The sequence below is a fragment of the Salvelinus fontinalis genome, chromosome 30 (genome assembly GCF_029448725.1).
Source record: "Salvelinus fontinalis isolate EN_2023a chromosome 30, ASM2944872v1, whole genome shotgun sequence".
Taxonomy (NCBI): domain Eukaryota; kingdom Metazoa; phylum Chordata; class Actinopteri; order Salmoniformes; family Salmonidae; genus Salvelinus; species Salvelinus fontinalis.
This window is the reverse complement of record NC_074694.1, coordinates 14,271,064-14,296,105: the sequence shown is the minus strand read 5'-3', so window position 1 is coordinate 14,296,105 and position 25,042 is coordinate 14,271,064. Positions and strand designations below refer to the sequence as shown.

Sequence of the window (25,042 nt, the reverse complement as noted above, 5' to 3'; positions counted from 1 at the left end):
TGGGAGCATTCCCCCGAGTTGTCTATACACATACAGTACCAGCCAAAAGTTTGGAAACACCTACTCATTCAAGGGTTTTTCTTTATTTTGACTATTTTCTACATTGTAGAATAATAGTGAAGACATCAAAACTATTAAATAACACATATGGTATCATGTAGTAACCATTGTTTCAGTTACTACATGATTCCATATGTGTTATTTCATGTATATACACTTTTTAATGTTTTTTTTTTTTACTTAAATATTAAAACATACAGTCTACTTGCAGTGAAGCCGCTCAAGATCTACATCCCATTCAGTCATCTAACAGACTCCCATCCAGAGCGACCCACAGAAGCAACCAGAGTCAACTCAAGGGCACGTCGTCAGATCTCCCATAAGGTTAAAAATGGGGACCAGAACCAGCGACCTATCAGCCACCGGCCCAAGCTCCCAACCGCCAGGCCACCTGCCCTCCAAGACCCCCCCCCCCCCTCGAGAAAAATGTAATTAAATAATTCCATTATTGCTAAATATTAAGACAGAGAGCAGCTGATGAGTAGCCTAGCGGTTAAGAGCATTGGGTCAGTAACCAAAAGGTTACTGGTTTGAATCCCTGAGCTGACTGGGTAAAAAAAACTGTCAATGTACCCTTGAGCAAGGCACTTAACCCTAATTGCACCTGTAAGTCGCTCTGGATAAGAGTGTCTGCTAAATGACTAAAATGTAAAAGAGTAATGTGACAGTTGTTGTACAGATGTTAGGCATGGTACAATGTGAGGGCTAATAATATGGCAATATTGTAAAGGGGGAGTTGGACCTCCTTTCAGTGTCTGATGAGGTATACAGAAATAAGCATAGAAAAGTAATATCATGACTTCTTAGAAGAACATCAAAGATTGTTGCATTAAACTAGTTGATCGAGATTCAAGGATCCCCATACGTCATAGAAAACCATTTAGTACCTTCAACGTCATCGTGGTAAATTACAACGTCAAGTTTTCCACCCAACTTGATGTCTGTCAAAACAAAGATAAAAACATAAAAGTATATACATTTAATTTGATTCTAGAGAATACATGAACTCACAAGGTAAAGTTTAAGATGTCATCACCACATTACCATGGAGTGTTTCAAATTCAGTGGGGTCCAGGGCGGCGATGGGGTCAGACATTCTGGAGGGCTTGCTGATGCCGTGTGAGTTTATTGCCCGCACACGGAAATAGTAGGAGTGGCCCTCGAACAGGCCAGGCACAGGGTATTTACAGATCTTAATGGGGGAGTCATTGCACTGCACCCAATTTTCAGTTCCAGTTTCACATCTGAAACAAAATGAGGAAAATTGGTTCATCTCCCCAAATCCATCTCTGAAGAGGACATTTTGGCTGATATAGCTACATTATCCTGTCACCAGCTATGAACAGTGGTGGAAGAGTATAGGTTGTAATTTTCAGATTTGTCTCCAATTTGGAGCCTAGATTTTATGTGATTATAGAAGAAGAAAAATGAAAGTTTATAACGAGTTCCTGATGTTTTTCCTGATCAGATCATGGCATCTGTAAAAAGTAGCTGGAAATATTCACATTTGATTCCCATTTCAACACCTTCCGTTACCTATCTACAAAGTATCCGATGATGGGGCCTTCAGTGGTGGTGTTGGGAGGCTTCCAGGAAACGATGACATAATCTCTGTTGGCGTCATGGATCTTGATGTCCATAGGGGCACCTGGAGCTCCAGGCACTGGGGGAGGACCATCTGGCACAGGGACACAAAGCAAGTCACATCTTCATACTCTGTCAAAGTACATCGTGCCATAGCCAAGTATTAAGGTCGTCACTAGTTACTACATCCACAAATGGCTAAACACTGCTTATTTCTACAGTTTATTTTCTTTAAATCTGACCTAACCCTAACATTAACCATATGCCTAACCCTAACCTTCAATTAAGACCAAAAAGCTAATTTTTTAATTCATGAATTTTTACAATATAGCCAATTTTGACTTTGTGGCTGTTGTAACTACTGACAACCCTGTATTTAGAGAGTTGGGCCAATGCGGTTTATGAATTGTGATGCATTTACATGACACTATAGAAAATATATGGCAGCCATGTTAGCTCCCCATTGACATTACATGGGAAATATTTAAACAATACTAACTGAATGTCTAGAACTAGAACAACATTCAAAGTTCAAAAATTCAAAAATTATATTCCAAAAGTTGGCTTCACTCTCTATTCTAAAAGTTGGCCTAACTGTAAATATATGGCTTTGAATCACACAATACCTGAAACTCCCTGTGAACAGAACCATTAAAGGACCAAATCAGCTTTTTTGAAAGATATCAGAATATTACTGACACTACAGTTTTAAAGTAGCTGCATTGCTGGTACACACAGAGGGGGTATAGCTACAAACAGGGGCGCAACTTTGGTTTTAGATATATATTTTTTTCTATCCAGTTGTATAAACACTCCAAACAGCCTACCCGACCGCTTAGAGGCGTCCGCATGGTCCTAAAGCAAACCATTGCCTAGTTTTGTATCACATTCCAATGATAAAACTGGGGGGGGACAAAAATGCAATTTCAGAATGTGGGAGTGACATGTCCCCCCCCCCGTCCCCAGTGAAAGTTGCGCCCCTGGCTACATTTCTCAAAGTTAGTTGTTGTTTTACCTGCACAGGAAACAAATGCACTGTGGACAGCATCTCCCCCCTTTGTAACCATACGGAGTGAGTAGACACCCTCATCATCCTTGTTCAGGTGAGGCAGGGTCAGCTTGGTCTCGCCTCTAGCAGACTCTATCTTCACCCACTTGGAGTCTGACAGCCGATGATCTGACACAAAAAAAACAGCAACATTAAAAGTGAGAACCTGTCCGTAGCTGAAGTTACAAAACTGGCCTAGTAAATCGTCTGTTATTGAGAGCGTTATGATCGTAAGAGAAAATGTGATACCGTCTCTGAACCATTGAGCTTCAGGCTGCAGATTGGCTAGGTTAGGAGTAGCGGTCATTGTGGCGGCCAAGGTGACCGTGTCTCCCTCTGTTCCAAAGACCGAGCCAAAAGTCTTCAGGAAGGTGATGTTGATCTTGGTGTATTTGATCTCCGGCAACATGGGAACTGCAGAAGACAGTAAAGGAGGACATACTTACAGTATTATGACTCTATTTCAGTAACATCATTATAGAGCACCATGATCACAATTATATTCTGCAACCATGCAATTACATACACTTTGATAGAGATTTTGAAGATATTGTGACAGTCTGACAAAAACGATCTATGTACCTCAGCATATTCATACCACTTAAATAGCACTCTCTGTCTCCTATTCTCTTTTAAAAAAAGACAAAAGTGCAACTGATGTTGTGATTAATATATACCAGAGGAGGCTGGTGGAAGGGGCTATAGGGTGACGGGCTCATTGTAAAGACTGGAATGGAATTAATGGAACGGTATCAAGCACATCAAACATTTGGAAATAAATCAAAAACAACATTCTTCTCATGCGTTAACAAAGCATGTTTGAATTGATATACCTCCTACAGTAGTTTATGTTTGTCTCTCACTATAGTACAAAACATTGTTGTGTTGAGTACATTGATTCATATGTAGGCTACATCTTTACAATTCAAGAAGAATGAGGCCCTATTCAAGCAATCCCCAGTGATTGGATTTGACTCAACGGTGCTCAGAATCTACTCAGAGGATAAATTAAGTATCAGAGAGAATACACAGGACAGTTGTGTTGGGTGGACTTACTTGTGTAAGGAAGCCATGCATAGGAAGATGAATGGCCTTCGTCTCTGATCCCTGCAGAACAGACATATTATACACACACAATCACTACACAACAATACACCATCATGTTGTATGATTATGGTATAAATCAAGTAATTACACATACTCTTTCCATTTAAAGGGGCAATCAGCAGTTGCTACATACATTTTTGGACTTATAAGTTATATGACTTCTAACTGCCTCATGAGCTTAGTTTAACTGTCGTACCCCATCAGAACCCAAAATATAATCTTGTTTTACGCCAATGTTTCAAAACGTGGTTAAAACTATAATTGTGATATCATGGATGTTCAGTCCATGCATCCATAGCTCTGTCTATGAATTTGAGATATTACATTTCTCCAGCCCCATCCCTCAACTTCTTAACGCAACAGTAGTGGGGAGTATGCTTTATTATTGTGTCCACTGCTGATTGGCCGTTTAAATAAGCCTTATATTAAAAACAATGCACTGACAAAATATGTATACTGTGTGTTTTTGCCTTGCCAGACTTACTCTTGACAATGACAGAGGCTTGAGTAGAGACCTGTCCATGAATGTTACCAGCCACAGCAGTGTACTGCGCAGTGTCATCAGTTTCACACCTATAGTGAATACCGGAAGAATACATATTGGAAACTGTACATGAACAAACATAAACATCTCAGCAATACTTAAAGCTAAGACTTTTATCTATTTATTTTTGTATGTGGATTTATTATTTATTTTTGATTAATTGACTAACCACCAAACATCATTTCATGAGTTGAATTCACAGGATGGTAAACTTTCAAAGGATGATAAATGATGTAGATTATGCAAATTGCTGTTGACTAAATTAATACTGTGAAATATCAAGACACAATCCTCATTTGAAATGTTGTTATGGCTCTATTAATGCACAATATTGCACAGCAAATAAATACAGAACATTTAAATACTTTTCTAGCGTCGTATCTTGACCTCTAGAACCACACAGTCAAGATTATGGCACACATTATCAAACGTTTTGAACTCAGGACAGGAGAATAATTCTATGCAGGGGATGAAGAAAAAAACAAGTCCATGAATTCTTCAGGAGATATTCAACATGAGAGGCTTTTAAATATGAATGGCAAACATCTGAAGATTCAAGGGGGGAGAGAAGGCTGAGAATAGTGACAGATATCAGACCTTGACCCTGCACACACTATTTTAAAGCTGTCCACACTCACTTTCCCTCTCTGTCTCCAAACCACGGTTGTTCTCATTGAGTGTGAAAGGGTTTGAACACTGGGAGAATACAGAGTGGCATTTCTTTATTGAGACCTTTCATTTTGATTTGGAGAGGCAAAAAGTGCTTTGAGACTTGAGAGGGGATCTAGCCTTGGTGCCCCTGACACTCTGACAGCGAGGGGATGCAGGGCTCTTTAAGGAGCTCCAAGATCCAATGACACAGAGCTCAGCACTTCGCTATGAACAGCTGACGAGTCCTCAAGATGAGGGCGGCGCCCAGGAGGGCTTTTGACTAAATTGGAAAAGCTCCACCGCTACAGCTCCACCATTCACAAGAGTCCCTTTTGTGGGCACTCGTGTGTTAATTAAGTTAACATTAAACACTGGGATTGTCAGTGAAATGCAGGGAGGCCACAGTGAAAATCCCCAATGTTCCAGGAGCAAAGTCATGATATTGTATCAGATTTTTTAAATGGCCGCTATAAGCTACCGTGATGGGATAATGTTTTGTGGACAAATGGATCTAAATAATAAACAACTCAAATCAATGAGAACATGTGCCTTCCCTCATTGTTTTACCACTGACGGTGTGCATCCATTGTGCCTCCTAATGTCTGAAAGACATAGACTAGCTATAGCTAGTAAACCAAAAAAATCCTACCATGAGAATAACTTACTTGGCAATCTCCAGGGTATGAATTCCAACATTGTCCTGCACATTGTATTTAATTGATGACCTGTCAATGCTGACACCATCTTTATACCTGGAGAGAAATCAAGTAGAAGTGGTTGATGGTGAATCTTTCAGTTGGATGTGGTAACACAAAAGTGACCACGTGTGCAGAACATTGTGATCAGACTGTGTATTACCAGAGAGTCTAGCTCACTGAATATGCTACTCTGGAAATTCCTTTGGTTTCTACTGAGTTAGGTACATCAGTTTTGAGTTTTTCTTGCATCTTATTTGTGGAACAATCTTCTTAAATGTGATGCTCTGGTGCCTCTATGGTGATTCAGAAGGTTGACTGAGGACCTTATTACTGATGAATGTGATGTTCTGGTGCCTCTAGGGTGATTCAGAAGGTTGACTGAGGACCTTATTACTGATGAATGTGATGTTCTGGTGCCTCTAGGGTGATTCAGAAGGTTGACTGAGGACCTTATTACTGATGAATGTGATGTTCTGGTGCCTCTAGGGTGATTCAGAAGGTTGACTGAGGACCTTATTACTGATGAATGTGATGTTCTGGTGCCTCTAGGGTGATTCAGAAGGTTGACTGAGGACCTTATTACTGATGAATGTGATGTTCTGGTGCCTCTAGGGTGATTCAGAAGGTTGACTGAGGACCTTATTACTGATGAATGTGATGTTCTGGTGCCTCTAGGGTGATTCAGAAGGTTGACTGAGGACCTTATTACTGATGAATGTGATGTTCTGGTGCCTCTAGGGTGATTCAGAAGGTTGACTGAGGACCTTATTACTGATGAATGTGATGTTCTGGTGCCTCTAGGGTGATTCAGAAGGTTGACTGAGGACCTTATTACTGATGAATGTGATGTTCTGGTGCCTCTAGGGTGATTCAGAAGGTTGACTGAGGACCTTATTACTGATGAATGTGATGTTCTGGTGCCTCTAGGGTGATTCAGAAAGTTGACTGAGGACCTTATTACTGATGAATGTGATGTTCTGGTGCCTCTAGGGTGATTCAGAAGATTGACTGAGGACCTTATTACTGATAAATGTGTTTGTTTTTTATGACCATGTTCTACTTTCTGCTTGCATTTTGTATTTATATTTTGATGTGTGTATTTTCTGTCATTTGTGTAATTCATGGCTCATCTGTAAACGAGACCTTGCTCATCATGACTCCCTGATCAAATAAAGGTTAAATAAATAAAGCTGGTAAATTGGGAGCATATTCAGTGTGCAGGCCTCTCTGTTATTTACAAGTTTACATCTTTAGCCCAGCACCTACGTTTTTAAGGATGTTCGTAAAACCACAAACATTTCTATAGACTGTGTAATCAGTCTGTACCTTTGTCATAGCAGGTACCTAAAGTGGTAGCAGGTACCTATAGCAGGTACCTAAAGTGGTAGCAGGTACCTATAGCAGGTACCTAAAGGTACCTACATTTTCACCATGTTTATCAATGAGTCAAATCTCAGGAATGGAGAAAAAAATACATTTCTACAGAGACAGTGACAAGTTTAACTATGCTGACATCTTAGCCTCAACTGAAATCAAACACCATCAATCATCTGTAAAACGTTGACCATTATTTCACTCCCATAGAGGGAATGAGAGAATAGCACCAGGGGAACAGTTCTCCCTTTGTGCTACACTCTTAGAAAAAAAGGTGCTGTCTAGAACCTAAAAGGGTTCTTTGGCTGTTCCCAGAAGGAGAACCCTTTGAAGAACCCTTTTTGGTTCCAGGTAGAATCATTTTGGTTCCATTTAGAACCCTTTCCACAGAGGGTTTTACATGGAACACAAAATAGATCTACCTGGAACCGAAAAGGGTTCTACCTAGAACCAAAAGAGGTTCTCCTATGGGAACAGCTGTAGAACCCTTTTGGAACCTTTTTTTTCTAAGAGTGTACACCAATACAATAACATTTGATACCCATAGATAAACCACTTAGACTAAATCCTTACCATTTCACAAGTGGGGTAGGGTAACCCTCGACCGTACAGTATAGTTTCACAGGAGTGTGCTCCCAAACGGTATGGGATCGGAGCGTGGTCAGGAATTGAGGACCCCTGATCATAGACTCCTCACGAACGTACTTCTCAACCATCTTCTTCCGCACCTGAAGACAATATGGACATGTGACATTTTTACAAAATATGAAGCCTCATTAAGTTTTCGTCAATATCCTTTTCACCATACTGAGCCAAGCCGAGCTGAGGCGACCTGTACTGCGCTGGCCTGGTTATGCATGCAACATACAAATGTAGGATCTTAATCTGAGCCAGTTTGCTACAACAGGACAATAATCCTGCAGCAACAGGACATTTTAATTATTACGTGGATTATAATTAATGGATTTAAAAAATCATAAGGGGAAATCAAATCAGCAAATTGAAATTACAAACTTCAGAAGTCTTTTTAAACCTAAAATACACTACAAGTTTTACATTTCCTGAAAATTCTCCTGTAACAGGGTGATCAAATTAAGATCCTACACCGGTAGTTGCTCGAACCGTGCTAGAGAGGATAATGTGAATAGAACATATCGGAGCCTGTACAGTACGGGTTGGTTCAATACGGTGAAAAAATAACAAGTCTTTTGCAGATCTGATACTAAATATTTCCGCTCGTCTTTTTCAAAATACATTTATAATTATGGTGACATCTCCCAACAAGACAGATAAGGACCTTACCACTCCCTGGATTCTTGTTTCTTGTTTGTGATGATAATCGTCCTCCACAACCTCAGAGCTATATAAACAAAACAGACATAGTCAAAGCATAATTTACAAAAGGTAAAAGCAATTCCAAGTTCACTATTTGTTGGGCGTTTACGAAGTCAACACAAACAAGTGTAAGCAGCTAATTATGTTCAAGCAAACAAGCATTTAGGACCAAATCTACATTAAGTAAGGCTCACCGCAGTGAAAAGCCTCTAAGCACCACAAAAAACACCTATGTTAAGTCTAACCATAACAACCATAACAACTAAAGGATGTGCCATACATACAGTAAGCATCTTTGCTACATTTTAATAATCAGCTCATTGCTGAGTAAATATTGTTGGAAAGCTAAAAAGCACTTCATTTGCATCAAAAGCCCTCTCTCTAATAAAATCTAATCACATATTTAGCAGATGTTATTGCGGGTTTTGCAAAATAGCTTCATGTTGACAGTTTTCTGATTGCATTTCTGTCAGATTATCTAGTGTACTATTTCTTGGGGATGAATTATCAGTCTGTGCATACCTGACAAAATAATCATACAAGTGTCCACAGGTAATATAGATGATCAGAGATTAAATAGATGAAACAGGGTACGATCCATAGACTGTATGGTTCAGATGTTGGATGTGAATTTGAGCTAATTTGATTCAGCAGGAAAATAATCCTGCAGCAACAGGAACATTTTAATGATTATGTGGATTATAATTAATGGACATTTTTGTATACGTTGATACATTTTTCGTAAATCAAGTCTGAGACATTACATGACCAAAGGTATGTGGACACCTACTTGTCAAACATGTCATTCCAAAATCACGGGCCTTCCCCAAACAGTTGCCTCAATGTTGGAAGCACAGCATCGTCTAGAATGTTGCCACTATGCATTGGGGCAGGTAGCATTCTCCTGGCTTCTGCCAAACCAAGATTCGTCTGTTGGACTGCCAGAGGGTGATGCGTGATTCATCACTCAAGAGAACGCGTTTCCACTGCTACAGAGTCCAATGGTGGCAAGCTATACACCACTCCAGCCAACGTTTGGCATTGCTCATGGTGATCTTAGGCTTGTGTGCAGCTGCTCGGCCATGGAAACCCATTTCATGAAGCTGCAGATGAACAGTTCTTGTGCTGACGTTGCTTCCAGAGGCAGTTTGGAACTCGGTAGTGAGTGTTGCAACCGAGGACAGACGATTGTTACGCGCTACGCTCTTCAGCACTAGGTCAGCACAGTCCCGTTTTGTGAGCTTGTGTGGCCTACCACTTTGCAGCTGAGCTGTGGTGCCACGTTGAAAGTCACTGAGCTCTTCAGTATGGGCCATTCTACAGCCAATGTTTGTTTATGGAGATTGCATGGCTGTGTGCTCGATTTTATACACCTTTCAGCAACAGGTGCAGCCAAAATAGCCAAATCCACGATACGTTTGTATTTGTACTGTATTTCAAAGAGGAAATTACAAACTTCAGAAGCCTTTTCAAACCTCAACTACACTGCAAGTTTTAAATGTTTTGCATTGGAGGAAAGTTCTCCTGCAACAGGGTGATCAAATTAAGACTCTACATATGTACAAACTAATGTGAGTGTCCTGTCTCTAGTACTGACATAGATTTTTTTACATTGTGTCATTAAGCAGACCCTCTTATTGCGAGCAATTTACAGCAGTGAGTGCATATATTTTCTTACTTACTTACTGACTTTATTGTCCCAACGGGGAAATGTTGTTGCAGTGTCATGTACACATTTAAAGTGGCGTTTAAATACAAAACAAAATTGACAATACAGCTTTCATAACAGTTACATACCAATAAAAAACAAAAACAAATCAAAGACTAGCCTGCTGGCCTTACTGAGTCGTTAGGAACATTAGCCCGAGCTATTTAGGAGGGATATCACACCTGGCACAAATTATTGTCTAGTTCTGTTTTTCCTGCTGAGGGGTGCCCTGTATCTGCGCCCAGAGGGGAGTAGTTCAACGTATGGGTACAGGGGGTGGCTTGGGTCTAAAATGATTTTGTGAGCCTTGGTGTACCAGCCTTACTGGTACCCCAAGGGAATCAAACCCACAACCCTGGCGTTGCAAGGACCATGGTCTACTAACTGAGCCACTGTTGATCAATACACAATGCACAAATCAACACACCCCTCATTGAAGGCAAATAAGCTAAAGGTGTATTACAGAGAAAACCGTTCATTGTACATTGGCAGCTGCATTAGCAGCAGCTAATGGGTATCCATAATAAATACAAATACAAATTGCAAGACAGTGTAGCATGTGTCTCCAGTTTACAGAAGAGAATGTGATCCAGTGATGTAATAGCAGTAGGATGGTTGCATAGTTACATGAGATTAGGCAATTAGCAGGGAACCAACCTGTTAGTGAGTTACAAGTGCTCTCTCCAGGTGTAAACTTACCCACTGTTAAAAGCCCAGCTGAATACACTAACTGCCATTTGAAACTGTACACCCAGGGCCAGATATACTTTATGTATTTACACCAGTGCTTTATCCTCAGCGGGGAATAAAGACCCGAAACAAATAGTAGAGGAAAAACAGTTAACTGTCTTAATTTACATTGAATCTAAATATGCTAAATAAGCTCTACAATTTGAATGCATTATTCACTCTGGTAAATAGCAGGTGCAAATTATACTCCTGTGCAAAAAATGTGTAAATCTGGCCACCAGTTTCCAAACCACATGGGCTACATTTACACAGGCAGCTTAATTCTGATCTTTTTTTCACTAATTGTCTTTTGACCAATCACATCAGATCTTTTCACATCAGATCTTTTTCAGAGCAGATCTGATTGGTCAAAATTGAGTTGCCTGTGTAAACGTTTCAAATGAAGCATAGGATTCCTATGGGCCCATCTTCCTTACCTTGTATACTGCTTTGCTACAACCTTAGACTGTGCACTGTGGTAGTCGTGGCTGATGTGCACGTGCTTGTGTCTGGCAACTGTTGCAGCCATAGTTGATCACTTTTAATGACCTGTGATTGAAATGACGAACACATAATACATAACACGTATTATATTGGCTAATAGTAATATAATAGCTACCCATAGACGTATAGTAGTTGTATGACAGAAACAAACCATGTTAATGTAGTTTTACAATGCAATGCAACAGATCCATAGCTCCTCTGGCTTTTTGATCCTCTGATGCATTTCAAGGCACAATATGTAGTACAGTATGTCCTTAGGTATTAGCACAATGAGACAGATATTCACTAGTTTGTTCCCATTGGAAACAACAGGCTGTGGTCTATCTTGGTTTAGTTGTAAAAATCTTTGGTATTAGTGCCTGTGAGGTTACAGACACTGGGCGTCAAATTCCATCAAACCTGCAGTGCAAGGGGAAACATTGTGCCTGTTCTGATGTAATGGAACAGTCTGAGTTATGGGTAGGAGAGATAACACCTGTTCTGATGTAATGGAACAGTCTGAGTTATGGGTAGAAGAGATGACCCCTGTTCTGATGTAATGGAACAGTCTGAGTTATGGGTAGAAGAGATGTCCCCTGTTCTGATGTAATGGAACAGTCTGAGTTATGGGTAGAAGAGATGGCCCCTGTTCTGATGTAATGGAACAGTCTGAGTTATGGGTAGAAGAGATGGCCAACTGAAAAGTAAATTAATTGGGGGTTTAAAATTAGAGGGGGGGGGGGGGGGGGCTTAGAGCTAGTTAACTGCAAATAAAGGTTCCATGAATGTTCAGTTATTCCAGTTGCAGTGCGTTCTGTGTGGTGCATACATTGGATGTATCTAACGTATGCGTAAAACTGTATGCGTAGATGGCTTGACAGAAAGCAGAATGGTAGCAGGTAGCAGAAGCAGAATGTTGAACTTTTGTTGCACACATATCCAGATGATGCTGCACACCATTTTGCGTAAGACACTGTAGGTGTGATCAAGGCGTTAGTTTTGAATAAGTTCTTTGAATATGGACATAGTTGTAATATTCTATAGGCCTATGGCAGCCTTAAATTCCCACAGTCCTACACAGTTGCATAATGCATCTCAACAATTGGAATAGGTTTACAATCAAATAACAGGAATGAGCTTTTTGACTTTTCTATCCTATTCCCTATATTCATGTATCTGCCAGGTTGAGCTAATTTATAGAATACTTCTCAAGTATAAAGCAAAAGTGCTTAACATCAGACATTCAAGCACCAGATATATCAACCCCCCCCTTGACACTTGAACTCCTGAGCCACATTTCTCTGCATATAGCAGACATATAGTCAGCTCTTTTTTATAGAATGAATTTTAAAAGTCCATATAAACTGATTTATTAGCATGCCATCAGAGCAACATTATGAGATCAATAATATAAGTCCCCAAAAATATTAAAATGAATATTGCTAGATAATATCCTTTTATGTCACGTCAAGGTCTAGGCAGTAGGCACTAATTAGGTAATTGGACTAATACATCTCCACATTCTGATATAACCAATTCCCAAGCGCACATTCCTCAAATCAGCACCTGTCAAAAAAAATCAAGGAATCTGTAAGGGAAGGCGATAATAGGCCTGACTTACCCCAAGAGATTACACGAGTTGAAAGCAGAGGTGGGTCAGCCGTAACAGGCTTGGAAGTCACTCGCTGATGAAAACAAAAAATGACCCACAGAGTGCAGCAACTCTCAGCATCCCATTTATGGATAGGCATATGACTATATATAGCTTTTACATCAACCCTCAACATCATTTCTTACTTGCAGTAGGCTAGGCTACATATCATGCAGTGTCGGTGCTTCTTTGCTCACTGTATAGGTTATTAAACATTTATTCCAGTTTGCAATATTTACAAAATTTGGCCTGAGCACAATGTGTCCAGTTTACTTCATTTAAATAATGTCATACTTCTTTCAACTCTAGCCTCTATTTAAGCAAGAATGCATTTTACGCTACAATTTTAAGATTTTCAAATTATTTTAATATTTGTTATTTATTTTAGCGTTAGGCTATCTTAATGCATTCTTGCTTTGCTCTATGCTCAACTGAAGGAACCAAGACGGAATCTTAAGACAACCCCTGAAACCTGAACTGTAGCCAGCACTATTTTTAACGGGAGATTGGGTTAGGAGTCAACAGTGTATATTCCTAGGCTATTCCTGCCAATAGCTCCAGAGCAGAGGCAATGTCACACAGCTTGTTAGCTTTATGCAAACATTATTAATCTATTAGTTAGCTTAAATGAAAACAACAACGGCTCATTCATAGCCTTCTGTCATAAATAACATTGTAAAAAATGTGTGCCAAGCCTGCCCATTTGTTATAGAAATATTAAAGAGATACATGCAATTGCAATAAACAATCAAACGTTTTTGTTTGTTTTTAATTCAACTGTGTGGCCCAGTGTAATGTCATGATAGAAGTCTGTGTTTAATATTCGTGGCGAGTATGAGCGCCTGTGGGGTATATATGGTTCATGGCTAGATGGATTACAGTTTATTTAAAATTGACATCTAAGGTTTACTTGTTTTGCATTTTAGCTAACCCTAACATTTTTCCTAGCCTTAACCTAATTATCCTAACCTGCTGCGTAAATTCTCCTAAACAGCTACGAAAAGTAAAGTCTGGTGAACTACCATACAGGCTGCCTGCTACAAAGATACGTGTAACGCCCCACCAAGAAGACTGTCAACCAAGTTCAGGTTGTCATGCTGCGTCACAGAGTTGCTAAACTAATCGTCACGCAAATCCCTTCTCAAAGTCAGGTTATGAGTCGAAAAACTTGCCTATTTTCCTCTGAAGTACATAATCTCACGTTTCCAAAGCTATACGGCATTACATAGAACACATTATTTATCTCACATCTCGGAAAAGATTTGTAATGTTGTACTTCTTGTTCACGAAATGCGTCCAAATGTTGGTTTTTTGAGTTTGCGCCAATTGACTCCATTAACTCCTTGAAGGGGGCGATCTTGTCCCAGAATGCACCGCGCGGCCCCTTGACGACGCATGTGAAACGTACACAATGAACCCTCTAATACATTTCTAATGGAGTTGCCCATCTTCTCAAAAGTATTGTAACGACCCTGGGGTTATAAGCGCGGATATCGACTCTGCCGCTTGAGCATGCTTTTTGGGGGCACAGTCGATATCGCGCTGGATTTCGGACTAGAAGGTTGAGGGTTCGAGACATACTCCTTGCTGTTTCATTACATTGGTGTCAGGAGGTGTCAGGTGTCAGAAGCTGCTTGCTACATTGCATTTCTCACATGATCTTGCGTGACTTCAATTTTCTACACGAGACTGTGCTCGGGACACTTTACACGACACTTCGATAGGAAGTGATTTTTGTAGCATTGGAAGGATAGCATTTTCGCTAACACTAAACCTTTTCCTAAATTTAACGCCAGTCTCCGAAACTTCTACATTCATTATCATAACCTTCCTCTTAAATTCTCCTAACCTGCTACGAAAAAGTAATTTCGGTATCGAAGTGTCGTAAAAAGAGTGTTTCTCCTGACAGGAGACCGTAAGACCAGCTGTCATTATTGAGTTAAAGTAGATTCCTTAACAGAAAATGACTCGAGTAAAAGTGAAAGTCAACCAGTAAAACACTACCCGAGTAAAAGTCTAAAACTATTTGGTTTTAAATATACTTAAGTATCAAAAGTAAATGTATAAATAATTTAAAAATCCTTATATTAAGCAAACCAGACAGCAAAATTCTCGTTTTTTTATTGATGGGTGGACAGGGGCACACTCCAACACAGAGACATAATTTACAAACAAAGCATTTGTGTTTAGTAAATCCGCCAGATCAGATAGAAGGGATGACCAGGGATGTTCTCCTAATAAGTGCCTGAATTGGACAATTTTCCTGTCCTGTTAAATACTTTTGGGTGTCAGGGAAACTGTATGGAGTAAAAAGTACATCATTTTCTTTAGGAATGTAGTGAAGTAAAAGTTGGCCAAAATATAAATAGTAAAGTAAAGTACAGATACCCCAAAAAACTACTTAAGTAGTACTTTAAAGTATTTTTACTTAAGTACTTTACATCATTGCGTGAGACTCAGCTCTGTTGCAGGAAAACAATTTCACACTTTCATTATTGTAGGCTACTACCAGAGACAGTAGAGAAAGCGAGACATCCACACATTTTTTCAGTTCAGAGCGTGGCTATTCTGGTCTACATATTGCCCCTGCCACCTTGAAGGGCTGCCCATTATATCACTGGCAATTTTTTCTGGCAATTTTGGCAATTTTTTCTGGTCGGGCGGGGAGGGTGGGGAGAGCTGGGAAAGGATAATAAATAGACCAGAACCATTGGTCTTACACGGTAAAGCAAGCTCACGTGAGAGAGGGAACGCCTACTTACAGAGACAGGAACCGTGAAAAATGTTTACAATGGTAAACTGCCTGAGTAAGACATCTTCATTTATCCACCATCTCTTCTACCTCCAGACGTCGAATCGTCGTGGCTATCTAATTTGAAACTATAAGTGATACTAGTGAGATGTCATATTGCTAATCTATAAAACAATATAAATATTTCCTCATCTAAATGGTCCTTCCAAACTTCTAGTTGTGTATACGCCAGGTTACTGTAGCAGGGTTTTACATCGATCCACAAGAACAAAAGAACAAAACACAGGTAAGAACTTGTTGTGTCACTCGTAGGCTATATTGAAAATGTACCCAATAGTCTAGGTTACGTGTAACCAGCTGGAGACAGTGATTGTAAAATAATGGCAGTAACCCATAGCCTTCTATTGTGCACGCTCAAGTTGCGCTCCCCCACAACGACGGTTTACACGGAGTTGCGAAACAGGCTCGATTATTTGACTTGACAGCAAACAGTGGCGCTGATGGGCGCAAATATCAGCTCAATAGTATCTGGCAAGCACCAATGTAAAAATCACACCATTTAAACCATTGTAGCCTATAACTGTTATTACATATGCTATATAGACTAAAATTAAACATTTATATAATAGGCTAAAAACATTTAAGTCAAGGGCGAAATTGTGGTGTAGGTATTGGGAGGGTGGGGGGTTGGGTTTAAAACCATTTCCTGTAATTCTGCACAGTTTGACATGACTTATCATGCCTCTCTTGAGGGCTATATGAATGGGGTATTTTGAAAACACAATATAAGTGGAAGGCGAAGTAGTCACCATCAATAATGAAGGTATTTCAAGGCAAATATTAAGACGTAAAATATGAAGACTGAGTTGTATTATAATGATCCTGTAAGGACCGACGCTGGAGTAGAGAAGCAGGTACGGGGGAGTCAAACATTCAATTGGAACAGACATGGAACAAGCATTAGCAGCATTAGCACAAGGACATATGACAATCAATGCTGAATCGGGGAACAGACATATAGGGGAAGTAATGACAGAGGTCCAGGTGAGTCCAATAATCGCTGATGGGCGTGACAGGGGAATGCAGGTGTGTGTAATGATGATGGCAGGAGTGTGTAGTTTTGTTATAGTTGAAGTCGGAAGTTTACATACACTTAAGTTGGAGTCATTAAAAGTTGTTTTTCAACCACTCCACAAACTTCTTGTTAAAATACTATAGTTTTGGAAAGTCTGTTAGGAAATCTACTTTGTGCTTGACACAAGTAGTTTTTCCAACAATTTTTTACAGACAGATTATTTCACTTATAATTCACTGTATCACAATTCCAGTGGGTCAGAAGTTTACATACACTAAGTTGACTGTGCCTTTAAACAGCTTGGAAAATTCCAGAAAATTATGTCATGGCTTTAGAAGCTTCTGATAGGCTAATTGACATCATTTGAGTCAATTGGAGGTGTACCTGTGGATGTATTTCAAGGCCTACCTTTCATATCATTACCTCTTTGTTTGACATCATGGGGAAATCAAAATAAATCAGCCAAGATGTCAGAAAAAAAATTGTAGACCTCCACAAGTCTGGTTCATCCTTGGGAGCAATTTCCAAATGCCTGAAGGTACCACGTCCATCTGTACAAACAATATTACGCAAGTATAATAATATACACCATGGGATCACGCAGCCGTCATACCGCTCAGGAAGGAGACGTGTTCTGTCTCCTAGAGATTAACATACTTTGGGGGCGAAAAGTGCAAATCAATCCCAGAACAACAGCAAAGGACCTTGTGAAGATGGAGGAAACGGGTACAAATGTATCTATATCCACAGTAAAACGAGTCCTATCTCAAAATAACCAGAAAGGCCGCTCAGCAAGGAAGAAGCCACTGCTTCAAAACTAACATTAAAAAGCCAGACTACGGTTTGCAACTGCACATGGGGACAAAGGTTGTACTTTTTGGAGAAATGTCCTCTGGCTGATGAAACAAAATAGAACTGTTTGGCCATAATGACCATTGTTATGTTTGGAGGAAAAAGGGGGATGCTTGCAAGCTGAAGAACACCATCCCAACCGTGAAGCATGGGGGTGGCAGCATCATGATGTGGGGGTGCTTTGCTGCAGGAGGGACTGGTGCACCTCACAAAATAGATGGGAGGAAAATTATGTAAATACACTGCTCAAAAAAATAAAGGGAACACTTAAACAACACAATGTAATTTCAAGTCAATCACACTTCTGTGAAATCAAACTGTCCACTTAGGAAGCAACACTGATTGACAATAAATTTCACATGCTGTTGTGCAAATGGAATAGACAAAAGGTGGAAATTATAGGCAATTAGCAAGACACCCCCAATAAAGGAGTAATTCTGCAGGTGGTGACCACAGACCACTTCTCAGTTCCTTTGCTTCCTGGCTGATGTTTTGGTCACTTTTGAATGCTGGCGGTGCTCTCACTCTAGTGGTAGCATGAGACGGAGTCTACAACCCACACAAGTGGCTCAGGTAGTGCAGCTCATCCAGGATGGCACATCAATGCGAGCTGTGGCAAGAAAGTTTGCTGTGTCTGTCAGCGTAGTGTCCAGAGCATGGAGGCGCTACCAGGAGACAGGCCAGTACACCAGGAGACGTGGAGGAGGCCGTAGGAGGGCAACAACCCAGCAGCAGGACCGCTACCTCCGCCTTTGTGCAAGGCGGAGCACTGCCAGAGCCCTGCAAAATGACCTCCAGCAGGCCACTCTGCTACCCCACGGCAAGCGGTACCGGAGGGCCAAGTCTAGGACCAAAAGGCTCTTTAAGAAATTCTACCCCCAAGCCATAATTCTGCTGAACAATTAATCAAATGGCCACCTGGACTATTTACATTGCAAGGGGTCAGTGCTCGACCCCTTTGTTTTTACACTGCTGTTACTCACTGTTATCTATGCTTAGTCACTTTACAAATGACCTTGACTAACCTGTACCCCCGCAAATTGACTCAGTACTGGAAACCCCCTGTATATAGCCTCATTATTGTTATGTAATTTTCTTGTTACTCTTTGATTATCATTATTAATTTGTGGTAACTATTTTCTTTACTCTATTACTTGAAATGCATTGTTGGTTAAGGTGCTTGTAAGTAAGCATTTCACAGTAAGGTGTGTTGTATTCGGCGCATGTGACATAACATTTGATTTGATTTGAATTCAATTGATTGGACATGATTTGGAGAGGCACACACTTGTCTATATAAGGTCCCACAGTTGACAGTGCATGTCAGAGCAAAAACCAAGCCATGAGGTAGAAGGAATTGTCCGTAGAGCTCAGAGACAGGATTGTGTCAAGGCACAGATCTGGGGAAGGGTACCAAAACATTTCTGCAGCATTGAAGGTCCCCAAGAACATCATTTTTAAATGGAAGAAGTTTGGAACCACCAAGACTCTTCCTAGACCCGGGCGCCCGGCCAAACTGAGCAATTGGGGGAGAAGGGCCTTGGTCAGGGAGGTGACCAAGAACCTGATGGTCACTCTGACAGAGCTATAGAGTTCCTCTGTGGAGATAGGACAACCATCTCTGCAGCACTCCACCAATCAGGCCTTTATGGTAGAGTGGTCAGACGGAAGCCACTCCTTAGTAAAAGGCACATGACAGCCCGTTTGGAGTTTGCCACTAGGCACCTAAAGACTCTCAGAATGCTCAGGACCTCAGACTGGGGCGAAGGTTCACCTTCCAATAGGGTCGTTGCACTAAGCACACAGCCAAGACAGCGCAGGAGTGGCTTCTTAACAAGTCTCGGAATGTCTTTGAGTGGCCCAGCCTGAGCCCGGACTTGAACCCAATCAAACATATCTGGAAAGACCTGAAAATAGCTGTGCAGCGACGCTCCCCATCAGGATCTGCAGAAAAGAATGGGAAAAACTCCCCAAATACAGGTGTTCCAAGCTTGTAGCATCATACCGAAGAAGACGTGAGGCTGTAATCGCTGCCAAAGGTGCTTCAACAAAGTACTGATTAAAGGGTCTGAATACTTATGTAAATGTGATATTTCTATTTTTTTATTTGTAATAAATTTGCTAAAATGTCTAAAAATCTGTTTTTGCTTTGTCTGTATGGGGTATTGTGTGTGTGTGTGTGTATATTTATCAGGGGGAAAAAACTATTTAGTTCATGTTAGAATAAGGCTGTAAAGTAAAAAAATATATATAAAAAGTCAAGGTCTGAATACTTTTTGAATACCAATATGGGTGTCCACATTCCAAATGAGTGGTTTTGGCTATTTCAGCCACACCGTTGTTGACAGGTGTATGAAATCAAGTACATAGCCATGCAATCTACATAGACAAACACTGGCAGTAGAATTGCCTGTACTGAAGAGCTCAGTGACTTTCAACGTGTCACTGTCATAGGATGCCACCTTTCCAACAAGTCCGCTTGTCAAATTTCTCCCCTGCTAGAGCTGCCATTATTATGAAGTGGAAAGTTCTCGGAGCAACAGCGTCTCAGCCGCGAAGTGGAAGGCCACAGAAAATTACAGAACGGCACCGCTGAGTGCTAAAGCCCGTAGCGCATAAAATATCATCTGTCCTCGGTTGCTGCAATCACTACCAAGTACCAAACTGGCCCCGGAAGCAACGTCAGCACAAGAACTGTTCGTCGGGAGATTCGTGAAATGGGTTTCCATGGCCGAGCAGCCGCACACAAGTCTAAGACCACAATGCGCAATGCCAAGCGTCGGTTGGAGTGGTGTAAAGTTCCCCGCCATTGGACTCCGGAGCAGTGAAAACGCGTTCTCTGGAGTGATGACTCGCGCTTCACCATCTGGCAGTCCGAAGAATCTGGGTTTGACCGTTGCCAGGAGAACACTACCTGTCCCAATGCATAGTGCCAACTGTAAAGTTTGGTGGCGGAGGAATAATGGTCCGGGGCTGTTTTTCATCGTTCAGGCTCCTTAGTTTCAGTGAAGGGAAATCTTAACAATACTGCATACAATGACATTCTAAATTATTCTGTGCTTCCAACTTTGTGGCAAGTTTGAAGGACCTTTCATGTTTCCGCATGACAATGCTCCGTGTACAAAGCGAGGTCGGTACAGAAGTGGTTTGTCGAGATTGGTGTAGAAGAACTTGACTGGCCTGCACAGAGCCTTGACCTCAACCCCATCGAACACCTTTGGGATGAATTGGAACACCTACTGCAAGCCAGGCCTAATCGCCCAACATTAGTGCCCGACCTCACTAATGCTCTTGTGGCTGAATGGAAGAAAGTCCCCGCCGCAATGTTCCAACATCTAGTGGAAAGCCTTCCCAGAAGAGTGGAGGCTGCTATAGCAGCAAAGGGAGGACCAACTCCATCTTAATGCCCATGATTTTGGAATGAGAGGTTTTATTTTAAATACATTATTGTGGGGGACGAATCAACCTTTTCTGAATATCCCTTGTGGTAATTCCACCTATGATTTAAGTGGCATATACAATTGAAGTTGTAGGCGTTATAATTGTAAGAGTTAGCCTACCAACAAAGATATAAGGCCTACAGATCATGTCAATCCAGCTATGGTCCAAAATCGACCTATCCTAATGGTATGTTTTTTTTGTTTCAGCGTAAACATGAAATCTTTGGCGCTTGTTGTCCTGCTGTGCTTTGCCTGCGGTCTGATGTCTTCCTCATTCGTACTCGCGTCGCCGTAAGTACTGGTAGGCCTGTCTGTCTGGTTAATGCACTGGTAGACGAATCTGTCTGGTTAATGGCCTCTGTATCAAGCCATTCATTCCAAAGTAAGTATTCTTTTTGAGACAACAGCTCATAGGTCAGCGTGAGGCAGCTCGGATCGATTCCCCCAACCTTCCAAACCCAGGACACTCTAACCACAGGGCCACTGAGTTGGTGTCATTCCGTAGCAGGTCTCAATGCAAATTAAAGGCCATTAAATGAGTGAGGCACTTTGATCATGCTAATGTTACTATTTTATTGAATGTAACTCTGCTTTATTTCAGGCATATGTGGAGTAGGTTGATCCTAACTCAACACTGGCCAAGCACATTTTGCAGTGTAAGCTACTTTATGGTTTGATAGCATAATAAACTCTACGTATCATGTGTTGATCTGATTGTATAATTGATACAGTGGCCATAAGTTTCCAGATGTGCCACCTTGTATGACAAAATAAACATTTTGACATGCAGATGGAACACTGTGATCCTAAATTTGACTACTGGACTTTGCATGGACTGTGGTAAGGATGACTTAATAATATTCAGCAAAAAATAAAGCACTGAAGATGCTGCCTTTGCCCGCAACCCAATCATCATGGTTTCTGAGTTTGAGTGACAAGAAACTGTCGTGGACTCTTATCTTTGTACACATTTGACCAATGTCTGTGTCTTACAGGCCAGATAAAGGCCAGGAATGCAATTCATCTTGGCACTTCAATGTAACTCTAATCCAGGTATGTTCTGCTGGGGGAAAAAAGATACATTTTGCTTATTCGTGACATTTTTTTTTATTTTGAAGTCAAAAGTCAAGTGTTTATAATTTTAAAAATTAAGAGAAATGTTTGATCGTGACTATGTTTTACAGGACCTACTTCCAGATATGCAGAAGTGGTGGCCGGATCTTATAACTCCAGCATCCTCTGAATTCTGGTCTGTTCTAATTTTCTATTTTGTATAAGTACTTTACTCCAGGTCATTGTTATATTTTCAGGTAAGAAGATTTTCCTAAACAAATGTTAGCACATTTGATCTTCTATTTACAGGCAATATGAATGGCAAAAACATGGAACGTGTGCTGCAAAAGCAGAGTCCCTAAACAGTCAACACAAATACTTTGGCAAAGTCCTGGAGCTGTATCACACATTAGACCTTGATGGGTAAGTGTACTGAAATAACAATAGAGTATCCTCATGAAACATGTGGGATAATATATGGTCTGTATACCCTGAAGCCTGATTTATGTTTCTACTAGTTATTTATACATTCTTTATGTCTTCAGAGTGATGAAGAAATTTAACATTGTGCCCTCGGAGACTTACTATGCGGTAAGTACATCATTATTACTACGTTACCAAGGACAATGGCATTTTGCACTGATTAAATTGCTGTATGTTTAAAGTTAGACTTAAAGAACGGCAAGTATTTTTGCGTCATATCAAGAAACATACTATACTGTTTTAAATGAAACCCTGTGTTATAGGAAACCCGCCATAGTTTTTAATTTACTCCAAGTCATTTGACTTACTGTTCCTGTTTACAGATGTAGGATCTTGATTTGAGCCAGTTTGCTACAGCAGGAAAATAATCCTGTAGCAACAGGAAATGTGAATTATTATGTGTAATTAATGGACATTTTTGTAAGGGTTGAGACATTATTCGTAAGGGAAACTCCAAGTCAGAAATTTCAAAGTGGAAATTACAAACTTTAGAAGCCTTTTTAAACCTCAAATACACCTCACATGTTGAAGTTCTTGCGTTGCAGGAAAACTTTCCTGCAACAGGGTAATCAAATTAAGATCTTACATTTGTACTTAGCTACTGTCAGTGAAATGACTCCGATGTGTGCATGCATCCAATAGCGTGTGATGAATACTCATGGTTAAATGTACTACTTCTGTGTTTTTAGTTTGACCACATCGAAGGAATCATTCTCAACTTCTACAGTGTGAAACCAAAGATTCAGTGTATTCATCCAAAGGTATCATGTTTTTTTACATATTTTTATTTTGGTAGAATGCAAACTCAAGCACTAGTTATTGAATTTGCCTACAGGTTTTCTTTGAAGAGTAGAGGATTATGTGGATTGTGTACAGTTTTTGTATTTAGAATACATTTCCTTAATCATTCTACATAAATAGTGTTTGTTTCACACAACTAAAATGTTAAATCATGAATCCCAACCCTGAATGGAGACCATATCACTAAGTTCTTTCTTGTTCACAGGGTGGGAAGGTGCAAGTCTTGGGCCAGATCGAGATCTGCTTCAACTCAGACTTCCAACTTGCCAACTGTGAGCATTCTGAGACAGACACTCTGAGACTAATTGACTTCCTCAATGTTAAGGGTACAGAGTTTAGTGTATGTGACCATGCCACACCTGTCTACTACCCTCCCCTTAAGGGGAAGCCATCAATGTAGTGGCTAGTGAGGTCTGGTTACAATATAATCAGTCATATCTCACATGGAACATACTCTTCAAAAAAGGATTATTCAGCTGTCTCATAGGAGAAACCTTTTTGGTTCCAGGTAGAACCCTCTGTAGAAAAGGTTCTACATGGAACGCAAAAGTGTTCTACTTGCAACCAAAAAGAGTTCTTCAAAGGGTTCTACTATGGGGACAGCCGTAGAACCCTTTAAGGTTCTAGATAGCACCTTTTTTTCCTGAGTGTAGATACAAGGTTCTACTAAGTGTGAGTTAGCTCAGAAATACTATACTGGACTACTAAAAACACAACTGTTTCCAATTGAATTTGTCTACTACTATTTTGATCTGTTTTCTGTGTTTTCTGGCATTCAAACTTAAAATTTTACTGCTTGATTCTTAGAAGCAGGTTGATCATGTTTTAACTCAGGGAATAAATCAGCTTTTAATGATAACATTCCTGAAGGCCTATACTTCCTATATAATGCTTTATAAATATTTTATACGCAAATGGCATACTAAGAGTGATATAAGGTCCTTAAATCTTGTGCTTTGCCAAATGTGTCATACAAATATATAAAAAATGTTTTATTGACACATACAACAAATAGGTACAGTGAAATGTGTTGTTTTACAGGGTCAGCCATAGTCAGATTTTTCACCTTGTCACCTCAGGTATTTGAACACGCGACCTTTCTGTTACTGGCCCAACGCTCTCACTGATCATAATAACCCTAATGCCACCAGTAATATAGTATGACATTTGCTTTTAAATTGTTTAAAGTATGGTCCTACTTTTTGTCAAACTAAATCTAATGTTCAATGCACGGTTTATGAAGTCTTTTCACTGCCTCCATTACTCTTTAAAAATGTTTTGATGTAAAAAGTGTTGAGTTATTAAGATTGTGTATGGTGGTGGTTAAAACCCATTGGTTTACATTAGTAATGCCATCTCCATAATTTGATGGAATGATGATCATGATTTAATCAGATATACTTATTGTATCTGAAACTGATGTTGTTTCTGCTGTTAAGTTAGTTAGATTTCATTTCAGTTGTGGGATACGCTTTGGTTTTAAATGGTGGCTTTATTTGATATGGTTCCGATCCTCTGTAATTTTTACTGACAATTAATTAAATACATGTTTCTATTGCAGCAGTTGTACATCCTTTTTACCCCTACAATTTGCATTTTAGTGAATCCAGGTAA

General features: G+C 40.2%; 2 protein-coding genes across 2 annotated transcripts in view; one reads left to right on the top strand and one right to left on the bottom strand.

Annotated features, from left to right (window-relative positions):
* The window catches only part of LOC129828689 (myomesin-2-like), a 38,682-nt gene extending 25,329 nt beyond the window's left edge, over nt 1-13,353 (bottom strand). Inside the window, exons 1-12 of the mRNA XM_055889826.1 lie at nt 12,943-13,353; nt 11,276-11,387; nt 8,369-8,426; nt 7,640-7,794; nt 5,660-5,746; nt 4,284-4,372; nt 3,749-3,799; nt 2,942-3,106; nt 2,660-2,821; nt 1,597-1,738; nt 1,105-1,304; nt 948-1,001 (exon numbers count right to left, since the gene is read on the bottom strand). Coding sequence (XP_055745801.1) covers nt 948-1,001; nt 1,105-1,304; nt 1,597-1,738; nt 2,660-2,821; nt 2,942-3,106; nt 3,749-3,799; nt 4,284-4,372; nt 5,660-5,746; nt 7,640-7,794; nt 8,369-8,426; nt 11,276-11,367 — 1,255 coding nt within the window. The 5' untranslated portion in view covers nt 11,368-11,387; nt 12,943-13,353. The remainder of the gene's footprint in view (nt 1-947; nt 1,002-1,104; nt 1,305-1,596; nt 1,739-2,659; nt 2,822-2,941; nt 3,107-3,748; nt 3,800-4,283; nt 4,373-5,659; nt 5,747-7,639; nt 7,795-8,368; nt 8,427-11,275; nt 11,388-12,942) is intronic.
* A 2,368-nt stretch (nt 13,354-15,721) lies between these two features.
* LOC129828688 (ribonuclease T2-like) lies at nt 15,722-24,988 on the top strand. The gene is made up of 10 exons (XM_055889825.1): nt 15,722-16,010; nt 21,299-21,382; nt 21,693-21,747; nt 21,882-21,931; nt 22,087-22,144; nt 22,276-22,340; nt 22,454-22,567; nt 22,690-22,735; nt 23,317-23,388; nt 23,634-24,988. Exons 2-10 carry the CDS (start codon nt 21,306-21,308, stop codon nt 23,826-23,828), a joined length of 732 nt encoding a protein of 243 aa, XP_055745800.1. The 5' UTR covers nt 15,722-16,010; nt 21,299-21,305; the 3' UTR covers nt 23,829-24,988.
* The last annotated feature ends 54 nt before the right edge of the window (nt 24,989-25,042 follow it).